The sequence below is a fragment of the Oryx dammah genome, unplaced genomic scaffold, assembly GCF_014754425.2.
Source record: "Oryx dammah isolate SB20612 unplaced genomic scaffold, SCBI_Odam_1.1 HiC_scaffold_13, whole genome shotgun sequence".
In the NCBI taxonomy this organism is placed as follows: Eukaryota; Metazoa; Chordata; class Mammalia; order Artiodactyla; family Bovidae; genus Oryx; species Oryx dammah.
This window is the reverse complement of record NW_024070197.1, coordinates 28420804-28444573: the sequence shown is the minus strand read 5'-3', so window position 1 is coordinate 28444573 and position 23770 is coordinate 28420804. Positions and strand designations below refer to the sequence as shown.

Genomic DNA, 23770 nt, shown 5'->3' with positions numbered 1-23770 from the left:
ATCACTCTCAGCTTTTCACAATTTGTAGAGTTGTGAAATAGCTCTTGAACAATCAAAGGGCTCCCTTGACAAGGACTTGCTATGCTCATTTCAGTCCTTTACAGTTGCTCCCAATAGGGCAAATGATACTTAACGTTCAAGTTGTTGAAAGATTAGAGATGGTATGACTTAAAGTTCCTGGCACAGTGTGTAGTTGACGGTAGCTCCATTCTCACGTGTTCAGACATCTAACTGTTCTTGATCAGTTCACCTACTCTTTACACTATTTGACTGGTTTAACTACTGATCTAGGTTCCTGATTTTTTTCTCACTACCCTATCAGGTATCCTGTTTTGTTTTTTTCTTACTCAGAATTATGTGCAAAAAAAAAAAGTTACAGTGAAAATGATTTTAGAGAAATTTTAAAAAGTAGTTGTAGACACAGCAAGACCTTTTAAAACTAACAGAAATCCCTGTGCTCAACATACTGACCAGAAAGAGCCTTAAACTGGGGAGCCAGGGAACCTCCATCTTTGTGGTATTGATCAGGCCTCTTCCCCTCTTCAGGCTGCCCTTGCTCCTCTAAAAAGAACAGTGAATTTTAGGGTTTTCTGAACTTCTGTCTTCTGGCTGCCTCTTTTGAGGCCCCTCCTCTTTTGCCCAATATTATTGCTATTCTGTTGAGGTCTAGTTTGCATTGTATGAAAACATTCATAAGTTTAAAGTACTTCCTGTTTATTTTGTCAGCAGGGGGCGCCTTGTGACTTATTCATGGAATTGTTAGCTTCTGGAGGAAAAAAGACCCCTGCAACCTCCTGTCCCCAATTCTGCGCATTTCCCCCCATAAGCTTTCCAGGTAGAAAACCTCAGGGAATATTTTAACACTGGGCCTTGTTTTGCTCAAATGTACCTCCCTGATGATTTCCTTTCTCAGCAAGAAGACAGTTTCGTTGTGGGCACAGCTGAGGGGACAGTGTTCCATTTTCAGCTGGTCTCTGTGACTTCCAGCAGCAGCGAGAAGCAGTGGGTGCGGACGAAGCCATTTCAGCATCACACCCACGACGTGCGAGCCGTGGCTCACAGCCCCACCGCACTGATATCTGGAGGTGGGTTTTGCTCTCCGCCTGGCTGCTTCTTAACTGCCCATCTCGTTATGTTCATGTGGAGCTTTTTCTAATTCTGATGCTTTTTCCCCTCTGCTTTTCACTGCAGGCACCGACACCCACTTAGTTATTCGTCCTCTGATGGAGAAAGTGGAGGTAAAGAATTACGATGCTGCTCTCCGAAAAATCACTTTTCCCCACGTGAGTATCATCGTCTAACTCCACCGCCTCCTCACCTCCCCATCCATCTGTCCCACAAGACAGCACCACTCACTCTTGGCCAAATCTGTAGGTCTTCTGTAGTTACCTGCCGCCTTCTTTCTTCCGTCTGTTTCTCAGGCAAGCCTCTGGCAAAGGTATTTACAGGGGCCAAGAGATTTAGGGCAGCATTCCTAGTTCAGCTTCTGGGGAAATCATTCCTTTTTCTGGTTTGGTGTGGTTTATGGAGATTTTGTTTGTTTTTGAGGCTGGGCTGTTTATTATCCTGGATGGGAGCAGAAAAATCCAGGCTTCCAGTGTTCTTTTCTAGGAAAATTCATCATCTTTCTAGGCTAGAAACTCTTCTGCCCACTATCTGGTTCTACGTTCCATTCAACCAGTAAACCTTACCGAGTCTGTTTCCTCATCTTCTCTTGAATCTAGCCATTTCTCTTTGTGTACACTGCCATGATCCTAGTTTGGATCCGTGTCTTTTCTCATCTGGATTTTTTAACAATAGCTTGTTAATGATCTCCTTTTATAGTTTGTGTCATTGTAGCTTATTCTCCACAGGATTTGTTCAGAAAGCAACTTTATTCATCGCTCCATGCTTAAATGCATTTGGTTGGCCCTCGTTGCCTTCAGCATAAAGACATGCTTCCTTAGCATGGTTCATGACACCTGTCTTGATATGGAGAAGAGAGCTTTTCCCCTCCCTTCTACTCTCACACTCTTGCAGCACCTCCACCCCCACCCCTACCCAGTCTGGCAGTTCTAAAGGACTTCTCTTTACTCCCCACAATGCTCTCTTATCTTTGAGATGTTTCCCGAGCCACGTGTTTGCCTGGAACGTCCTGACCCGCTTTCTTTCCTGAGTGATCTTTACCAGTGAACCTCGTCTGGGCTCCTGTCTTTACTGTCTTGAAAGTGAAAGTGAAGTTGCTGAGTCGTGTCCGACTCTTTGCAACCCCATGGATTGTAGCCTGCCAGGCTTCTCAGTCCATGGGATTTTCCAGGCAAGAGTACTGGAGTGGGTTGCCATTTCCTTCTCCAGGGGATCTTCCCAATCCAGGGATCGAACCTGGGTCTCCCACATTGTAGGCAGATGCCTTACCCTCTGAGCCACCAGGGAAGCCCCTTACTGCCGTGGGGTTAAACTAAATATCCTGTCTACTTTTATTCATCACATATTGTGCTTGCTGCTGCTGCTGCTGCTAAGTCACTTCAGTTGTGTCCAACTCTGTGCAACCCCATAGACGGCCCTGGGATTCTCCAGGCAAGAACACTGGAGTGGGTTGCCATTTCCTTCTTCAATGCATGAAAGTGAAAAGTGAAAGTGAAGTCGCTCGGTCATGTCTAACCCTCAGCGACCCCATGGACTGCAGCCTACCAGGCTCCTCCATCCATGGGATTTTCTAGGCCAGAGTACTGGAGTAGGGTGCCATTGCCTTCTCCGATATTGTGCTTAGCCGTGTTAAAGTTCTTTGCACCCTTTGTGTAATTGCCTGTTTAATTTTACGTCAGTCCTTTAAACTGTAAGCTTGAGAGCAGTAGCTAGGTTTTCGTTTGTTCGTTTGGTTGCGCTGGATCCTTGTTGTGGCTCACAGGAGTCCCCTGTTTCAGCACACAGGCTGTAGAGCGCACGGGCTCTGTAGTTGCCCCCGGCATATGGGATCTTAGTTCCTTGACCAGGGATCAAACCCACATCTGCTATGTTGAAAAGTGGATTCTTAACTACTGGACTAACAGGGAAGTCCCAGTAGCTAGGTTTGTATTTACTACTGTGTTTTTAGATCTTATGACTGCCTGGTGTATGGTAGTACTTAGGAAATACTTGTCAAGTCAGTGGATTTCAACAGTAAAAGCATTCTGAGGTGTTGCTGCGCTAGATGACCCCAGCTTGTTTCTGTCTTTTTGATTCCTGGATGGGTACAGCGACGGCTTGTTTCCTGTGCAAAAAAGAAGCAGCTTCTCCTCTTCCAGTTTGCTCATCACTTGGAACTCTGGCGACTGGGATCCACAGTTGCAACAGGTAAGCTGGGAGAAGGTCTTTTCACAACAAGAAAACTCGGAGAGAGAAGCCAGAAATTGCAGTTGAAATTCTGCTTGTGGAAAAACGGAAGTCGATTCTTTTTCTGTCTGTTTGACATCCTTACGGTTTCCTATCCACTAGATAGAGCAGGGGAGTTCCTCAGAGTGTGAAAATCATTAGCTGCACACCGAATCACCTTTGGAAAGTTTACAGTCCTGTACAGTGCACTGCAGGGCATAGGGGAGGCAACGGGAGTGGAATAGTTCGCCCTGGTTGGACTGGGATCAGAACAGGCTGTTGAAAAATGACAGACTGTCATGTTTCAAGCCTTCATGAAAAAGAAGGTCATGCAGATCTTACCAGGGTGACAGCCTCGTGGCCTTAGGTATGACACACATGTGTGGGTGCTGTTGTTTTTTAGTAGAGGCTTTGGCTTTAGGCTCCACGATGAACAAAAGAAGTTGAAGTTGAGGCCACACAAACTTCACTTCCATCTACCTGCATGCCTGGCTGTGGGGACCAGCTTCAGAAAAGAAGCGCCATGGCCATATTCAGGGCCCCCACGGAGAGGCTAAGAAAGTGCTCACTGTTCTCCTGTTCGTATACATACCCCCAGAAAACTCTTTAAGTTCATTCTGTCGGACATGTTTCTGATTACCCAGTGGTAGAGATTCCATTCTACCCAGAAATGAGTTTTTAAAGAGAAAAAAACATTTGTATAGCCTTCCTTTGGGAAGAAAAATATCAGAGATGTTTCTTGTTCCAGGAAAGAATGGGGATACCCTTCCACTCTCTAAAAATGCAGATCATTTACTTCACCTCAAGACAAAGGTAAGGAAGTTGAACTGGGTGTTTAGACTCTGAAACCTATTTCCTGTTCTAAATTTGGGTGGGGTTCCTTAGCTGATATCCTAAACTGTAAAATGTAAAATTATTTGAATGAAGTACCATATCAAGATGATTGGGTTTCCTGTGATTATAAGTCAGACATTCAGAATTTATTAGATGAATTAATATAAGAAATTGGTTTTTCTTGTTTTGGTATTATGAAGATAACATGCATATTCTTAAAAAATGCAAATAATATAAAAAGAGTATGCAGTGGAAAATGAACCTCCTTCTAACCCCCCACCCCCCAGAGATGATTGCTGCCAACGGTTTCTTATATATTCTTTTAGAAAAAGTGTTCACTTGTATGTATGTGTATATATCCTTTCTTTCAGTACTAATGGGACTGTGCTATACAAATAGCTTTGCTATCTTCCTTTTAAAACATCTTCAGTTGCACAATACTTGTGAATTACAGTCTTCCTATAAAGAACTCAAGCAGCAGTGATAGTTCATAGTTTTGTCCAGCTCTTTAATTCTGATCACCCCTCCTGAAATGATTGCTGCTAATTGATTAGCTATATATCCTCCTTGACCTTGTTCTGCATATGAGTGTATGTATGTGTGTGTACATACATACTTAAATGTTTCTTCCCTTTTTTGGCCATGCTCGGCAGCATGGGGGATCTTAGTACCCTGAGCAGGGGTTAAACCTGTGCGCCCTGATTTGGGAGCGTGAAGTCTTAACCACTGGATCGCCAGGGAAGTACCCTTAACTACATTTAGATGTTCTTTGAGTTTTTTGAATAGTAACAAATGTTACACTACACTTTTCCTGTGTAGTGCAAATTTTCTCTCACTTAATATTTCTTAGAGGTCTTTAAAGGAGGTTGTCATTAACAAAACAGAAAACCAGTCCCCAAGTCACCAGGCCTCCAAAGCTCCCCTGCATTCAATGCCTGCCTGATCAGGTTTTTAGAGTTACGTTTAGTAGGAAGCTACCTATGAAGTAGGTGACGGGCTGCGATAAGCTGACATTATTCAGAGACCTCTGAATCAAAGACCTCTGGAAATCAAAGCCGCACCCTTCAGATGCTCTACCTGTGAAATAATCATAGTGATGCACAGCATGTGACTGTAAGGATTACGTGTAGGTATTTGTGGGTTCAGAGTGGCAGTAGCTTGAGGATCCATGTCACAGTGAACCTTGTATGAAGTTTTACTTGACCGTTTGTCCTGCTTCCTCACTCTGCCAGGGTCCTGAGAACATTATCTGCAGCTGTATCTCCCCGTGTGGTGGTTGGATAGCCTGTTCTACAGCTTCTCGTTTTTTTCTCTATCGACTGAATTACGAACATGACAACATAAGCCTGCAGAGGGTAAGTGATAACCCAGGGTCTGGTTGAATAAGAAGAAACCTTACAAGTGGGTGATTGTTGTGTGAAGTGGAAATTTTCTGGATATGAATCCTATTTAAGTGAGAAAACTTAACCAAATGGTCTCTTATTGCCAAATTTAAAATTATGTTTTTGGAGGAGTAGGTAAATGCCACAAAATGGCAGTAAAAGGTTAGGCATTTGAGGAGATGATGGGGGGAGTGGAGGGGGTACAGTAGGCACGTCGGTGTTCCAGGCCCTTGGCCAGTGGGCCTCCTTGAAGATAGGAAGTACTCATGTGATGTGAGCCTGGTGCTGCTAATTTTTTATGGGCTTTGGGTCTAACTTCTGTCTCCTTCTGACCTTTACCACTGTTTCCCCCAAGGTTTCCAAAATGCCAGTGTTCCTTCGCTCTGCCCTCCAGATTTTGTTTTCTGAGGATTCAACAAAGCTCTTTGTGGCGTCAAATCAAGGGTCTCTTCGCGTCTTTCGGCTCCTGGAAGGAGGCTTCACGCACCTGCATTCTTTCCAGCCCCAGTCAGGTGAGAAGTTGGGACCTGGCCTCAGGAGAGGGTAGCCAGTCTCCGATGTTTCTATTTTTTCACTTAAATCTCAATTTTCAGGGGTTTGCTAATGCTCCTCTCAGTCCTGCAAAAACTACACACTCACATATCTGCGATTAAAGCAGGAGATACCTGGCAAGTGAAAACGCTTGATGAGATCCAAAGTGTTGCTCACACCTACTCTTTTCTCACTGGGTTTTTGATTCCTTATTTAGGGCCAGAGAAGTTTCATCACGCTTCTTGGAGTTTTGTTAGTAGAGCAAGAAGGAACTTAAAATCATTTGTGATCCTGATAACCTCCATTATTATTTGTGTATATTTCTAGGAGGTGCTTGTATGTAGGTATTTTGTGGACACGTTAATTTGGGGTTTGTTATTTTTTTTATATAGATGAACCTGTGCATAAGTTTCACTACCTGTCCTAATGTTTTTGGCTACGTTTCTGTATGTTTTGAGAACATGAGTGTGCATGAATGTGTGACTATAGGTAGATAACTTTTAGTGAGTTGACCATTAAGAACTTAGTACTCAGTACTTCCCATGGGTCTTTTTTTTTTCTCCCTTGTTGAGGATTATAATGACTTCACTGTTATGTAGACTCCATCTGTCTGGATAATGAACTTTTAAGATTTTTTTTAATGTGGACCATTTTCAAAGTCTCCATTAAACGACAGTCTCCTTAGTCTCCATTAAATTTGCCACAATATTGTCTCTGTTTTATGCTTTGGTTTTTCTGGCCACCAAGCATATGGGATCCTAGTTCCCTGACCAGGGATCAGACCCACGCCCCCTGAATTGAAGGTGAAATCTCAACCGCTGAACCCCCAGGGAAGTTCCTGGAAAATCAGCTTTTTAAAATCAACTTAAAGTCTCACTGCTCATAAGCTGCCCCAGAAGCAAATAGGAAAAGAAACATACAAATTGGGAATCAGACGAAGTAAACTGACAGTCTTTATTGAGTACCTATATGTGGTTTTATTATGAAACTTAGATTCTTTACCTTGCCTTTAGCACTCATTTAAAATTGTGGTCTGCATTATGTACATGACTTTATTTTGTCCTCCTCTCTCATCTTCCTTCCTAAGATGGTCAGGCTGGTTTCTTCACAGGCCTCAAACCTGTGTTTTCCTGTCCTTGTCACTTAGCTCACAGTGTTCTCCACCCTTTTCTACCCACCTCACTCATCCTTTAGCATGTAGTTTATGTCTAGTTGTAAAGCTTTTTCATTGTTTGGGGATGTTTTATAGGCAGCAGTTACTTTGGCATATCACATCACTGTCTGATTTTTATTCCACAAGAATCTTCATGTTGCTGCATTGGCTTAAAATTCTTTTAATGACAGAGATGGCTCATCTGTGCCCATGCTCCCTTAGTGCTAAATATATAGCACGCACTTTGTAAATTAAAGATCTGCCTCAGACCTATTGAATTTGCTGCTTGTAACTTTGATTAAAAACATTTGATAGGAAAGAACTTCAGAACAACTGAGGTATAGATTTTGGTGATAGCTCTTACCCTTGATTCTCCACTCTCACAGTTGAGAGCTCATCTCCTTCCCAAGCAAGCGCTGCTTTCCGGTTTCTCTCTCTCTGGCTCCTCTTTACATGAAGAATGGCTACTTAAATTATAGTAGGCAGATTAGCACCTAGAACTTATTTGTAAAACTGTCGAGAAATTGTCCTGTCGGTAACCGGGAACTGAGGTGGCTTTTGCCGTCAGATTCAGGGCAGGGGTGGCTGGCTGTGGACACTGAATTCAGAGACTGAGCTGCTCTTTTGTCCTCGCAGGGACCGTGCAGTCCATGTGTCTACTGGCAGTTAGTCCAGATGGAAACTGGCTCGCTGCCTCAGGCACCAGTGCTGGTGTGCACGTGTACAACGTGAAACAGCTAAAGGTGAGCATGAGGTGTGGTTGCAGCAAACAGGAGGAAGTTAGCCCTAAAGTTATAAGACTCAGGGAAGACTGAGAGGACCTGGAAAATTACTGGCCTTTTTTTTTTTTTTAAAACAAAAATTTTTTCCTGTTTTAGTTGTTTGAAACCCCAAAGCTATAATCTTAAATTAAAAATCAGTCAATAGGAACAGTGAAACCACTCGTCCTCAGAAATTTGAAATTAAGGATTTATGAGTAATGAAATCTACATCTAGGTTTCGTCTGTATTTTGAGGAGGAAAATTCTGATCTACAGAGGAATAGATGCAGATAGAAACAATTTCCTTCAATAGCTTGCCTTGTATTCTCAAGATATTTTCAAATTAAACAGAACTAGGGATAGCAGGAAAACATTTTTCACTAATTAGCAATGATATTGTCATCCCCAGATTGAATTACTCATGTTCCCTTACAGCTTGTCATCTTCATCTGAAAGTCAGATAATAATTACCATAAACTTAAGAGGGGTGGGGATGGGGAGGAGAGCGTGAGCTGTATAGAGAGAGCAACATGGAAACTTACATTACCATATGTAAAATAGGTAGCCATCGGGAATTTGCTGTATGATTCAGGGAACTCAAACGGGCTCTTTATCAACCTAGAGGGGTGAGATAGCGGGGGGAGATGGGAAGGAGGCTTAAAAGGGAAGGGCCATATGTATACCTATGGCTGATTCATGTTGATGTTTGACAGAAAACAACAAAACTTTGTAAAGCAGTTATCCTTCAGTTAAAAAAAGAAAATACAAAAAAAAAAAAAGAATTACCCTAAACTTAATAACTTTATTGCATTGTGGCAAGAGCATGTATTGCTCTTTGAGCCTTGCCTGGCATTGAAAAGTGTTCTGTGTACCAGTGCACATGCCTTGTGATGGACATACACGTCCCTGCCTAGGCATTAATTTCTTCTTTTTAAATTAATTTTTATTGGCATATGGTTGCTATACAGGCATTAATTTCTTTTTAAGTTCAGTGTAGAGCTGTACATCCCCTGTTCAATGATGTGTTTATGAGCAATTCATACCTGTGCAGAGACAGCAGGGAAGGCTTTACCTCCAGGTCTTCTGTGAACACTGTCATTTTTCTTGGCAGTTAAACTTGCACTTTTAAAAAAAATGAAATTGAAGTTTATTGTTTGGGGAAATACCTGACATTTACAGGAACTTCCGTGGAATAGAACGTTTTGAGTTCCAAGGAACACTATTTTAAAACTACTGACCTAGACCATCCGGTCGTTCCTGGGGGATGGAATCTCATTTTAGAGTTTCTTGTATCTTTGATTTGTCCCCAGCTTCACTGCACAGTGCCTGCTTACAACTTCCCTGTGACTGCTCTGGCCATCGCACCCAATACCAACAACCTCGTCATTGCTCATTCTGACCAGCAGGTAAGAGATCCCAGTGCTTTCCAATTCCCTCCAAATGGATGGGAACTAAAAAGCTGAAATAATGACAATTTTGGAGGAGCTTTTCTTTGCAAATACTGAATGATATAAAAGTAGTTTCCTCTTGTGTGTAGTAAAGCTTTCACATAAAACAATTTCTTTTAAAATCACATTAAAAAATAAGACTAGAGATCTCTTCAAGAAAATTAGAGATACCAAGGGAACATTTCATGCAAAGATGGGCTCGATAAAGGACAGAAATGGTCTGGACCTAACAGAAGCAGAAGATATTAAGAAGAGGTGGCAAGAATACACAGAAGAACTGTACAAAAAAGATCTTCACGACCCAGATAATCATGATGATGTGATCACTAATCTAGAGCCAGACACCCTGGAATGTGTAGTCAAGTGGACCTTAGAAAGCATCACTATGAACAAAGCTAGTGGAGGTGATGGAATTCCAGTTGAGCTGTTTCAAATCCTGAAAGATGATGCTGTGAAAGTGCTCAACTCAATATGCCAGCAAATTTGGAAAACTCAGCAGTGGCCACAGGACTGGAAAAGGTCAGTTCTCATTCCAATTCCAAAGAAAGGCAGTGCCAAAGAATGCTCAAACTACCGCACAATTGCACTCATCTCACATGCTATAAAGTAATGCTCAAAATTCTCCAAGCCAGGCTTCAGCAATACGTGAACCGTGAACTCCCTGATGTTCAAGCTGGTTTTAGAAAAGGCAGAGGAACCAGAGATCAAATTGCCAACATCCGCTGGATCATGGAAAAAGCAAGAGAGTTCCAGAAAAACATCCATTTCTGCTTTATTGACTATGCCAAAGCCTTTGACTGTGTGGATCACAATAAACTGTGGAAAATTCTGAAAGAGATGGGAATACCAGACCACCTAACCTGCCTCTTGAGAAATCTGTATGCAGGTCAGGAAGCAACAGTGAGAACTGGACATGGAACAACAGACTGGTTCCAAATAGGAAAAGGAGTACGTCAAGGCTGTATATTGTCATCCTGCTTATTTAACTTCTGTGCAGAGTACATCATGAGAAACATTGGGCTGGAAGAAACACAAGCTGGAATCAAGATTGCCGGGAGAAATATCAATAACCTGAGATATGCAGATGACACTACCCTTATGGCAGAAAGTGAAGAGGAGCTAAAAAGCCTCTTGATGAAAGTGAAAGAGGAGAGTGAAAAAGTTGGCTTACAGCTCAACATTCAGAAAACGAAGATCATGGCATCCGGTCCCATCACTTCATGGGAAGTAGATGGGGAAACAGTGGAAACAGTGTCAGACTTTATTCTTTTGGGCTCCAAAATCACTGCAGATGGTGACTGCAGCCATGAAATTAAAAGACGCTTACTCCTTGGAAGAAAAGTTATGACCAACCTAGATAGCATATTCAAAAGCAGACACATTACTTTGCTGACTAAGGTCCGTCTAGTCAAGGCTATGGTTTTTCCTGTGGTCATGTATGGATGTGAGAGTTGGACTGTGAAGAAGGCTGAGCGCCGAAGAATTGATGCTTTTGAACTGTGGTGTTGGAGAAGACTCTTGAGAGTGCCTTGAACTACAAGGAGATCCAACCAGTCCATTCTGAAGGAGATCAACCCTGGGATTTCTTTGGAAGGAATGATGCTGAAGCTGAAACTCCAGTACTTTGGCCACCTCATGCGAAGAGTTGACTCATTGGAAAAGACTCTGATGCTGGAAGGGATTGGGGGCAGGAGGAGAAGGGGACGACCGAGGATGAGATGGCTGGATGGCATCACGGACTCGATGGACATGAGTCTGAGTGAACTCCAGGAGATGGTGATGAACAGGGAGGCCTGGCGTGCTGCGATTCATGGGGTCGCAAAGAGTCGGACACGACTGAGCGACTGAACTGAACTGAACTGAACTGAACTTAGGAATAAGCATCACCAAGGAAGTGAAAGACTTCTATGCTGAGAACTATAAAACATTAATAGAGGAAATCAAAGATGATTCAGAGAAATAGAAAGATATCCCCTGCTCTTGGATGGGAAGAATTAATATTGTTAAAATGACCATACTACTGAAAGTAGTCTGTAGATTTAATGTGATTCTTATCAAATTACTTGTGACATTTTTCACAGAACCAGAACGAATTATCCTAAAGTTTATATGACCCAGAATTGCCAAAGCAGTTCTGAGGAAAAAGAACAAAAGCAGGAGGCATAACCTTTTGAGACTTCAGACATTACTACAAGTAATCAAAACAGCTTGGTAGTGACACAAATACAGACATAGGGATCGATGGAACAGACTAGAGAGCCCAGAAATAAACCCACCCACCAAAGGGTTAGTTTATCTTCAACAAAGGAAACGAGAATATACAATGGACAAAATTAGTGCTTTATCCACCACTTTTTTCCATACCAAGTTGTAATGAGAATATAATTATAAGAGCTGTAGAATATCTGAGCTATAGAACACATTATGCAAGAATTTATCAATACTTATAAATCCTTTCTGGTCAAATAGGCTTGATAATAGCTGCTTTACTGAGCTAGTATACAAAAGATTAAATGTGATCCAAGAAGCACTGTTTTAAAAAACCAAATTATTATAAATTCTATTAAGTTTATAAATATTAGATACAGATATACATATGACTTTATAAATTATCATAAAATTTATGATACATTTTATGATACAGAAACATTTTAAAAAGCTGAACCATCTCAATGCAGGGCTCCAAGAAGCACGCTTGAGTAGACCACTAGGCAGATGATGCTGGCTACTTTGATTAGCAGTTTTTACACAAACGTATCCATTACATGAAGAAAATGGAATCTCTCATTTTAACTTCTTTTGTTAAAAATAGCGGGAAATTTTTTGTACCTGCTTAATTAGAGATTAATAGTGTTACTCACACACTGCAGTGAGGATACCAGGAGATATCACTTCATATATTGCATAAATTCGTATGACCCCCTTAGAGAGCATTTGGAAAAACCTAAAAAAATTTTTTAATCCACATCATCTTTGATTCAGAAGTTCCAGCTCTAGAAGTTCTCGCCACAGGTGTATGCTTTCAGTTGTACAAAAAAAAGACACTGATACAGAGAGAATCATTACAGCCTCATGTGTAGTAGCCAAAGGTTGGAAATACCTCAGTGCTCATTAAACAGATAGAAAAATCCTGCTACATCCAGGAAGTGAATAGATTATTATTATGTGTTCTTCAAAGGGAGCATAAGTGACGTGTGTGGACGTTGGTATGAGTCAGTCTCCATGATACAATGCTCAGTGAAAAATGCAACCTGCAGAACAGTGTGTACTCTGTGCATAAAATATCTCTGAAAAGATATAAATAAGGAACAGGCTACTTTTGTCTTGGGGAAAAGAGATATTAAGATTGCAAGGGTGATTTTTCACTATGTAAACCTTTCTGTGCTGTTTGAATTGTTTATTGTTCTGTAATTTACCTTAAATTGTTTTAATTTTAAAAAACAGCAGTCGAGACTTCCTAGGTGGTCCAGTGGTTAAAACTCTGTGCTTCTAGTACAGGGGTCGTGGGTTTGATCCCCAGGTGGGGAACTAAGATCCCACATGCTGTGTGGTGCAACCAAAAAAAAAAAAAGTAGTGAAAATGTGTATTCTGACTATGATACAGGCAAGGTTTATATAGCTGTTTTTCCAGTCAGGGATTACCTTCTGGTTTTCTGGGTACCAGCCTGTATTTCCTCTGTGTTATATCCTTTCTCAGGTATTTGAGTACAGCATCCCAGACAAACAGTACACAGAATGGAGCCGGACTGTCCAGAAGCAGGGGTTTCATCATCTTTGGCTCCAAAGGGACACTCCCATCACACACATCAGTTTTCATCCCAAGAGACCAATGCACATCCTCCTCCACGACACCTACATGTTCTGCCTCATCGACAAGTCATTGGTGAGTCCTTCACCACTGCCTCCTGTACTCTCACTGGCTTCTGCTTTCCGTAACAATCTTTCATTCTGAAAGCAAAGGAGGACCATTCGTTAAGAGGAAGGAGAATCAGAGTAAAGGTTGCTGGTACCTTCTTTGGAGGGAAGGAGCTTTTAGTTTTGCAGATTTCCTCATTTTTCTTCCCAGTCTCTGGAGGCTCTGAGGGAAGGGGCAGGCTCTGGTGTGCTGGTTTTTGTTGATTTGACTATTTCCCTGCTTTGCCTCTGAGCACATAAAATTAAGTAGGAAAAGGATGAGGTCCATATTCAGAAAGTAGCCATAATCAGGCACCCAGTTACTTCCACTTTTGCACCCTGGGGTGACTGACACAATTTCATTGAAGGATATACATACAGGCTGGGGTTTTGACTGCTTGTGCCTCCCTGGGTTGAATTTACTGACACACCATCTGCCAGTTTGAGGAGCTGTTGTTAGCGTCTTGAGAAAAGGCCAGTTAGGAAAATTCCATCCTTCGTGGCTGTGATTTAGGTGGGATGTGAACACTTTTTTTTTTCCGTTCCAGATTCCAGCCTCTGCCAGCTGCTCTTGTGATTGACCCTAAATTTCATGTCTATTTCTGGGCAGGCACTGTCTTTCCAGCAGCGGTGTTGCTGTGGCCATGCCGTAATGCAGTTTGGGCTGAGAGCACAGCCAGCACACGGTGCACTGGTGCCTTGTGAAGGTGGGGTAGGAGGAGCACGGGGAGAGCAGCAGATGGCTCTAACGGAGGAGTGTGTGGCGATGTGTCACTGGAGCTCATCTCGTGGGCCCTGCGTGCTCCGGGTGTGGGAAGCAGAGCCGGCTGACAAGTGCCTTCTGCGAGATGACAATACAGGAAGGGCCCCTCCCACTCGGTTGCCTCTTTATAACTCAACCCAGATCAGCCCAAGTTGTTTTGTTCCCCCAGTATTGGTGATAAGTCCATCGCCTCCTCATGAAGGACAGAGCTATTTCCCAAGGAAGTCAGAAATGAAATAATCACTTGCTTGGCTAGAGGTCCTCATCTCTTGCAGTGTCAGTGACATCAGTGGGGTGGTTTGTGTCACTTGGCCAGCCCATGATCTGTTTGGGGGAGAGTCTAGAAAGCAGAGCCTGCACAGGCTGAGCTCCTGTGCACACCAGTTTGTTTCTGTCTCACAAAGTGTTACTGACGAGACTGGCCAGAAGCCCCGGGCCAGCCCTTTGATCTTGTTGGCAGAGGGTACCAAGCTCTCTTTGCCCCATATTCCCCCCGCTATATAGTAGAGCTGGGGGTGTGGCTCTAGCTTTCTCCCTGAAGTAAGAAAAGTCAGGGAGGGAGACTTCCCTGGTGATCCAGTGGTTAAGACTGCACTCCCAACACAGGGAATGTGAGTTCAGTCCCTGGTCAGGGAGCTACAGTCCCATATGCCGTGCGGCACAGTCAAAAATAAATTAATTTAGAAAAAAGAATCAGAGAGGTAATAAGTGTATAATATGGTGTTTAGAAGATGGAGTTTTCCTGACAAATCACTAGAGTCCTTTGGTCTGTAGAGGCCCAATTTAAACAATAATAATTATTAAACAACATATTTTTGTCTTTCTAGCCTCTTCCAAATGACAAAACCTTACTGTACAACCCACTGCCTCCCACAAACGAATCTGATGTCATCAGGAGGCGCACAGCTCATGCCTTTAAAATTTCTAAGAAATATAAGGTAATACATCTTCCATCATATTCTAAGTGGTTGGTTCCCTGTGATATTATCAAAATATAGTAAGTCCCACAAGAGGAAGACAAGAGTGCCTTCATTGTACATGCAGGGAACCTGGTTTGGGGAAATAAGCTGCCTTTCTGAGGCTGTTTGTCCCCTAGGTTTGTAGTTGATTGTTCTTGCCTCAGTATATTAGAGCCAGGCACCATACTTTACAAAAATGAAATACGTAGGTTGTGAGAAATGATGATGGAGCTCAGTTGGGTCTCTGTTTGGGTTAAAGCTGGACTTTTAAATTTGACTTCCAGTGGAGAATAGTTCTTCCACAGGATAAGTTTCAAGCAAATGGAAGTCATTGAATTTATGATCCCCTTTCTGGGCTAGGCTTTCCACTCTGATAGAACACGTATTCATTGAATCCTAGAACATTTTCTTGGGGGTCTGCAGAATTTTTTAGAGGAGGAGGTGTTTTAAATTTAAGTAATTTGTAACTTGCCATTTATCAAGTTTAGGTTCCAGAGCCCTCTGTTACTATTAATTCATAAGAAATTAGAGGCTCACAGACCTTCTTTACAGAGAAAAATGAAGAATCCTACTAAAATCTTAAATGATTGAATTCAGTTATAAAAGCTCCCAACCTTTGGAGTTCTAGGGCAGGAAGGCTCCTCGGAGATTTACTTCTCTCCAGCTCTCACGAGGCTAGCCTTTTGGCCCTAAATAGTCAGTTGAGAACTAGCCCTGGAATCTAACTCCTGGTGAGAACCTTACCATCTCTCTCCAGCCTCTGCTCTTTGTGGATCTCCTGGATGAAAAGACCCTGGTGGCGGTAGAACGGCCTCTGGATGACATCGTTGCTCAGCTCCCACCACCCATCAAAAAGAAGAAATTTGGAACCTAAAAAGGGCACTGTCTGTGTCCTTCCTTGAACTGTCTACCCTGTTTTCATAGATCATGATAATAAAACAAAGTTATTCTTTAGGACTAGTTATTATGAATGTTACTCTCTAAAATAGTGGACAGTAATTTCCCTTCATCGACTGAAAGTGAACAGAAACTGCCAGGTATTTGTCATTTGGATAATGTTCCAGTTAACCGCAAATTCATTCAACTTTTTTTAGTATCCTGTTCTTCAGACATTACTCTCAGAGGTGGGGGAAGACGATAGTTGCCATCTATTCCCTAACACATGCTTGAGGCTTCCAAAGGCTGACAACTTTCATTGTCTACCCCCATGTAGCCCACAGCCCGTCAGAGGTATGGGGACTTGGCCCAAGTTGCCTTCGAGGTTAGGGAAACTATGGTTGCTTATTCAAGCCGGCCTCACTACCAAAAACCATAATCAGGGTTATGTTTCAAAAGTGAATTTTAACCGTAATGCTCCATCTGAAAAATAGATGCCCTTTATTTGAAAGGAAAGAATCAGGTTTGGAGATTTGTCTCAGTAACACATCTTTTTATGTTCTAAGCCCATTCCAAGGTTAGGGAAAACATTGGGCATTTTCTTACAGAGCAGGAGTGGAGGTGGGGACCCAAAAGCCTGATGTATAATATTTCACCCTTTCTGTTCTCTTCTGCTTGCTTTGACATTGTTATTCTTAGAGGTGTCATCAGTTGACAAGTTTTAATGTGTTATTTTAAATTAGAACATGAAGAACTAAAGTTGACCTGAACGAAGCAGATAGATTTCTTTCTCATCTAGGTTGATATATTCTGTTGCATGCCTGTGGAAAGCCAGTATGTGTGGTTTGTTTGGGATAGGTGAAAGGCTGTGGTACAGAGGAATATGAGGGCTCTGATGACATCATGAGTAAAGTACTGATGAGAAACATTTTTACTGAGATGAACCCTACCCTCCAGCTTCAGTTCAGTCACTCAGTCATGTCCAACTTTTTGCGACCCCATGGACTGCAGCACACCAGTCCTCCCTGTCCATCACCAACTCCTGGAGCTTACTCAAACTCATGTCCATTTGAGTCAGTGATGCCATCCAACCAATGCCAATCCTCTGTCATCCCCTTCTCCTCCCGCCTTCAGTCTTTCCCAGTGCCAGGGTCTTTTCCAGTGAGTCAGTTCTTTGCATCAGGTGGCCAAAGTATTGGAGTTTCAGTTTCAACATCAGTCCTTCCAATGAATATTCAGGACTGATTTTCTTTAGGATGGACTGGTGGGATCTCCTTGCAGTCCAAGGGGCTCTCAAGATTCTTCTCCAACACCACAGTTCAAAAGCATCAATTCTTTGGCGCTCAGCTTTTTTTATAGTCCAAGTCTCATATCCATACATGACTACTGGAAAAACCATAGCTTTGCCTACACAGACCTTTGTTAAAGTAATATCTCTGCTTTTTTAATATGCTGTCTAGGTTGGTCATAGCTTTTCTTCCAAGGAGCAAGCATCTTTTAATTTCATGGCTGCAGTCACCATCTGCAGTGATTTTGGAGCCCCCAAAGTCTGTCATTGTTTACCCATCTATTTGCCATGAAGTGATGGGACTGGATGCCATGAGCTTAGTTTTCTGAATGTCAAGTTTTAAGCCAACTTTTTCATTCTCCTCTTTCACTTTCATCAAGAGGCTCTTTAGTTCTTCTTCACTTTCTGCCATAAGGGTGGTGTCATCTGCATATCTGAGATGTGAAATATTGATATTTCTCCTGGCAATCTTTATTCCAGCTTGTGCTTCATCCAGCCCAGCGTTTCTCATGATGTACTCTGCATAGAAGTTAAATAAGCAGGGTGACAGTGTACAGCCTTGACGTACTCCTTTCCCGATTTGGAACCAGTCTGTTGTTCCATGTCCAGTTCTAATTGTTGCTTCCTGACCTGCATACAGATTTCTCAAGAGGCAGGTCAGGTGGTCTGGTATTTCCATCTCTTGAAGAATTTTCCACAGTTTGCGGTGATCCACACAGTCAAATGCTTTGGCGTAGTCAGTAAAGCAGAAATAGAAGTTTTCTGGAACTCTCTTGCGTTTTTGATAATCCAATGGATGTTGGCAATTTGATCTTGGTGCCTCTGCCTTTTCTAAAACCAGCTTGAACATCTGGAAGTTCATGGTTCACATACTGTTGAAGTCTGGCTTGGAGAATTTTGAGCATTACTTTACCAGCGTGTGAGATGAGTGCAATTGTGCAGTAGTTTGAGCATTCTTTGGTATTGCCCTCCAGCTTGGATAGGGGGAAAAATGAGAATTTATAGTAGGAGAATTAACAGAGGTAATAAGATAAACAGAGCTGTATAATATATAAAAGAAAGCTATTTCGGGTTTGCTAAGAGAGAACAGATATAACAAGGTATATAATGGTTGGTTTATAATGGCCTTTCTGTGCCATCTTTTTATGTTTTTTTTCCAGTGAGAAGATAAACAAATAGATGCAACTTTTCAGGTCATTGTGAAAAGTAACTTTCCTCTCTAAGTACACCTTCTTAGTGAGACATATTCTTCCAGTCTGCATTTGACTGGACTAGCCCAGGCTTTCAATAGACTGGAATATCCTGCCTTTCCTAAGAAATCTTTGGGGTGGTCTTTTGTGTGATTGAAAGCAAAGTTCAGGTCACTGAGCTACAGTGACTATGACCAGAAGGAAATTGCTGCTGCTGCTGCTAAGTCACTTCAGTCGTGTCCGACTCTGTGCGACCCCATAGATGGCCTCCTACCAGGCTCCTCTGTTCCTGGGATTCTCCAGGCAAGAACACTGGGTTGCCATTTCCTTCTCCGATGCATGAAAGTGAAAAGTGAAAATGAAGTCACTCAGTTGTGTCCGACTCTTAAAGACCTCATGGATTGCAGCCCACCAGGCTCTTCCGTCCATGGGATTTTCCAGGCAAGAGTACTGGAGTGGGGTGCCATCGCCTTCGAGAAGGAGGCTAGGATGCCTTAAATATTAACTCACTCGCTTTTCCCTGACTGTAGAGCTATAAATTCAGAGACTCTTTATTAACTGGAATCTAGTTTAAGACTTGATTTACTTAACTTTGAACATATTCTGAAATCCCGTTGATGGTGGCAGGTGTAATTCTGACAGAGAGGGCTCACAGATCATCTGAGTGAGGAAGTAAAACTTTTCTGAAAGTAGAAAGCATTCCTTTGCAACATTTCCAGCCAATGACTTGGACTTCCATAAATGGTATGGGAAGTAAAAGCTTTGGGCCTTGAAATTCTTCCTAAGTAGAGAGTTTCTGAATTACAAATGAAGCAGAAAGTGATTGGGGCAGAAAGTTAGAGAAATTGGGGGAAGGGAAAGGGAAACAGTGTATGCAAGGGACACTTTGGGGCCTGCATTTTAGGGTGATTTTACTTTAGGAGTTTCTGTAACTTAGACGCATTATGTTTCTGTTTCAGGCATTTTGCAGACTGCTGCTCATACTCAGTGCCACAGAAAAATTTTGAGCTGAGACCAACCTGAGAAAGGTCATATTTGGGAACCTGACTCAATTGCTTTAAAAATTCACTTTTCTCATGCAGTAACTAGTAATTGGATCTCTGAATGGATAATGATACCTTTACCAGGGAGATTACGCCAGTTTAGATGGAGAGAAATTGAAATCTTGAAATAGTGGAAGAAAGTTAGAGATCATGTATTCTGAGGGTTTTAAAGTTTGTTTTTTTTAAGTATCAAAACTTTCTTCAAACAGAACTTTGTTCTGAACTGAAATATATGTTACAGATAAAAGTGGAGCTGTTTAGGCTTTTGGGGGTGGGGGGTTGGGGAGCGAGGCCCAAGATTTTCTGAAAGAAACCTGTGGCTCTTGGCCTCATTTTTGTACTCACACTCATGGAAATGGAGAACAAGAGAAGGTGATTTTCCCCATGGTTACACAATGGTTCATTAGAAGCCAAGGTAGCATCCTTAATAATTATTCTTCTACTGTCTCTTAGCAGGAGGGATGCACTCATAAATAGGATTAGCAGGCATGGTCTGCAAAGGATTTTCCATGCCACAGGCTGCAGGTGTTTAAGGATTTCTTGCTCTGGATGAGCACTTGATTTCACTATTAGAATGAGTTCTGTGGCAGTCTTGTGTGTAAACCAGAGAGCGTTGTAAGAACAACCTAGCATGTTGTCTGCTGGTGCTCTCATGGGGATGTTACTCATGAGTTCATTCTTAGGGCTGGACTTGCTAACTCATATGGTGCTCATTTTCTTTCAGTTTCCCTTTGGAGTTGAATATATGTCCGTCAGAAGGGTTTGAAAGCACTTACTTATTTCCTTAAAACTTTGACACTGTAGTGATAGACTTTAGTTTTAGCCTGTCCAATAGGTGAAAAATAGTATTTTGCCTTTCCTTGTTTACTCATGAGTTTGCTCACTTTTCAGTGTATTTTGGCTATTTGGCTAATTGTGTAAATAGCATGACCTCTTCTTTTCCTCCTAATGTGTTGTCTTTTTCTTTCATATTTCAAGGCATTTTATTGGATACTACGTATCCAGTGGTGGTGGAAATGTTCTGTATCTGTGCTGTACCATAGCCACATATGGCTGTTGAGCCCTTGAAATGTGGCTGGTATGACAAAAGAACTGAATTTTTAAATTTTAATTGACTTTGACCTAGGAATTCCCTAGCTATTCAGTGGTTAGGACTCTGCACTCTCACTGCTGAGGTCCCAGGTTCAGTCCCTGGTCAGGGAACTAAAATTTCATAAGCCACATAGTGCAGCCAAAAAAAAATTAAATAGCTATGTGTAGCAAGCGGGATTCTTAGTGGACAACAGAGATATAGATATTAAGGCTTAGCTTGTGTCAGTTCTGTCTTTAGAACTTCATATCTATTTAACATACATTTATTGAGTGTCTGCTATATGCTTTGTATCAGCCAACAGACAGAAGATGGTGTTAGCCCTCGAGAACTTCACTGCCTAGTTGAGGAGAGAAGCCCATCAATATTAGAGATGAGCACAAAGAAGGGGCACCTAACGAGGTTGAAGGCAGGAGACAGTCCTTGAGAATTGGGTAGGAATTAGCAAGGTGGAAAGGAGAAGAAAAGAGGCCTTCCTGCAGCATTCTGCATGCAAAGGTCTGAAGCGAGAGCATAGCCTGTCCAAGGGTTCACCAGTAGTTCCATGTGGTTGAAACACAGCATAGATCAGAAATGGAGGAAAATGAGGCTGAAGGGTACCGTAGTACTGGGCGCACCCTGGAGGGTGACAGCTTCCCCAGCTGATAGTAACAAGTACCTAGGAAAGGTAAAAAGTAGAGAGCACAGAGGAGAGCTAAGCAGCTTAGGTAAGTAGATTTGGATCAAGAGCTCTTAAGCCCACGTGTAGTGAAAAATAGGGCCAGATAGGAGTAGACCTTGAAGTCTGCAGTTAAGAATTATCATTCAGTGGAAGACACAGTTATGAAACAACTCAGATTTAAAGGGATGGCACAGTAAAAATGTCCACTTGTGTAAGTAAAGGGCAGAAGAGACTGGCAGTTAGGGAGGCAAATAACAGGCTCTTATATAGGTTCTTGACTCGGGGTTTGTATTAGTTTGCTAGGGTTGCCATACTGCATCACAGTCACTGGGTAGCTTAAACAACAGAAGTTCATCCTCTCAAAATTCTGGAGGCTAGAAATCCAACATCAAGGAAGTAACAGGGTCAGTTTCTTCTAAGGCCTCTTTCCTTGGTTTGTAGAGGGCCCTTTTCTCTTTGAGTCTTACCTGTGTGTCTGTTTCCTAATCTCGGTTTATAAGGATAGCAGTTATATTGGATCAGGGCCCACCCTAATGACTTTATTTTAATTTAATTACCTCTTTAAAAACCCTGTCTCCAAACAGTCTTACTCTGAGGTGCTGTGGACCTGGACTTCAGCCTATAAATTTTGAGGAAACAAGATTCAGCCCATGACAATGTGTGTGGAAGGGCTTCAGAGGCTTTGTGAGCCCCCAGGTTTGAATGCTGAGTTTTACACAAATGTGCATTTGTCTGAGGTGGGTCCCTAGCAGGCAGCTGATTCCCAAGGAGATCCATGTGTACGTGATAAGTCACTTCAGTCACGTCCACCTCTTTGCAACCCTGTGGATGTGGATTATAGCCCACCAGGCTCCTCTGTGTATGGGATTCTCCAGGCAAGAATACTGGAGTGGGTTGCCATGCCCTCCTCCAGGGGATCTTCCCAACCCAAGGATTGAACCTGCATCTCTTTTGTCTCCTGCATTGGCAGGCGGGTTCTTTACCACTACTGCCACTTGGGAAGCTCAAAGGATCCATGATCCCTCCCCAGTTGGCTGTTCATAAGATGTGAGACAAATGCCTTACTGGAAACGCTACAGGCATCGATAAACATGATTTGTTGTTCACTTGTATATGAAGAAAGAGAGTTTAAGCTGACTAGAAGACTACAGGTGTTAACTGTGAGGCACTGGAAATTCCGTTAGAACCGATACGGAAGGAAAGTGGATTTTTATTTTTGGACCTTATTTGAATTTCATGGGAAATGATATAATTACCATGATTGTCAATAAAAAACACTGGTGATTTTCCGTAACTTAAGTGGATTCAATGAGCTAACCTTCTGCTTGTTAATGTCCTCACTAATATTTTCCTAAAAGGAAAGTCGCAGAACTACAAAACTGTCACCAGCTGCTTCTCATTAGGAATGTGGTTAACAGATGTGGGTTTTCATAGTTATAATGCTTGAGATAGTTAATCCATTTTTGTGGGTTTCAGATGGATAGTGATTTATCTTGGTGGGATGAATTTTAAAATGCGCTTGCATCAGCTAAAGGGTGTAGGCACCTTTTCCTCTTGCACTTCATGTTTGTGCTGGAGAGAAAAACACACTCTAGGATATTTCTCCTGGAAGACAAAGTCATACTGTCAAAAGGGACAGTTGATCTCACTGTTCCCTAAGGGGGGTGGATATTTTTTCAGAGATGGATGTTGGATTGGTTATCTTCCAAGCTGCTTTCTCCCTCTAGCCTCTTCGTTAGTAGTGACTGAGCAGCTCTTGCTTTTGTTCCTCTGGCAGTACGCCGCCTTTGTGGTGTAACCTTCAGGCTTGCTAAGGGCTGCAGTTTTGCCTGAGGCCCTCCTTCCTCATGAAATTACACAACACTCAAACCTTGGAAGCAGCCCCAGATCCACTAATTCTTTCCTTTGGCGGACTTTTGGCACTCTGTACTCCCTTTTAGCCAAGTGTAGCTTTACAGGAGATCTGTTTGTTACTGAAATTAATTTGGCCATTTGCCCTTTAAGCCTGGAATCAAATCATATGATGGTGGACTCATTCCTCGATAAAGTATAGACTCTCAGCTGGAGAATTTCTTCCAAAGGTTTTCATTGTGGCTGCTGCTAAAGGTCAGCAGGTGATGAGAACAGCAGCGGCTCTTTTCATGCAACTCTCGCATCAGGTACAGTGCTAAGCACTTCGCAGCCATCATCCCGGTCAACCGTCCCAGCCGCGCTTCAAGGTAGAAGATGTCTGAAGTTTTTCAAAGAAGATACTGAGGCCTATGACCTCAGTCCCTTGACCGTTGTCATGTAACTAGTAAGTGGCCAGACTATGATGTGAACCTTGTGCTTTTATTTTTGTATGTTTTGAGACAAGCACCTGATACAGGTTTGTTAATTTTTTTAATTGGAGTATAATTGCTTTACAACGTTGTATTAGTTTCTGCTATACAACAACGTGAATCAGCCGTATGTATACATATAATCCCCTCCCTCCTGAGCCTCCCTCTCACCCCTCTAAGTCATCACAGAGCTGAACCTTGTGCTCTTAATTACCATGCTATATCGCACATCTAGTATGAGAGAAAA

The 23770-nt window shown here is 42.3% G+C and overlaps 1 protein-coding gene across 2 annotated transcripts in view; it reads left to right on the top strand.

Moving 5' to 3' along the window:
• Positions 1-16011, top strand: part of UTP4 (UTP4 small subunit processome component) — a 31690-nt gene extending 15679 nt beyond the window's left edge. For both annotated transcript variants that reach the window (XM_040253277.1, XM_040253278.1), the window contains exons 7-17: positions 914-1085; positions 1192-1283; positions 3216-3312; positions 4079-4143; positions 5397-5519; positions 5902-6058; positions 7867-7973; positions 9301-9396; positions 13136-13321; positions 14923-15033; positions 15812-16011. In XM_040253277.1, coding sequence (XP_040109211.1) covers positions 914-1085; positions 1192-1283; positions 3216-3312; positions 4079-4143; positions 5397-5519; positions 5902-6058; positions 7867-7973; positions 9301-9396; positions 13136-13321; positions 14923-15033; positions 15812-15928 — 1323 coding nt within the window. In that variant the 3' untranslated portion in view covers positions 15929-16011. The remainder of the gene's footprint in view (positions 1-913; positions 1086-1191; positions 1284-3215; positions 3313-4078; positions 4144-5396; positions 5520-5901; positions 6059-7866; positions 7974-9300; positions 9397-13135; positions 13322-14922; positions 15034-15811) is intronic.
• The last annotated feature ends 7759 nt before the right edge of the window (positions 16012-23770 follow it).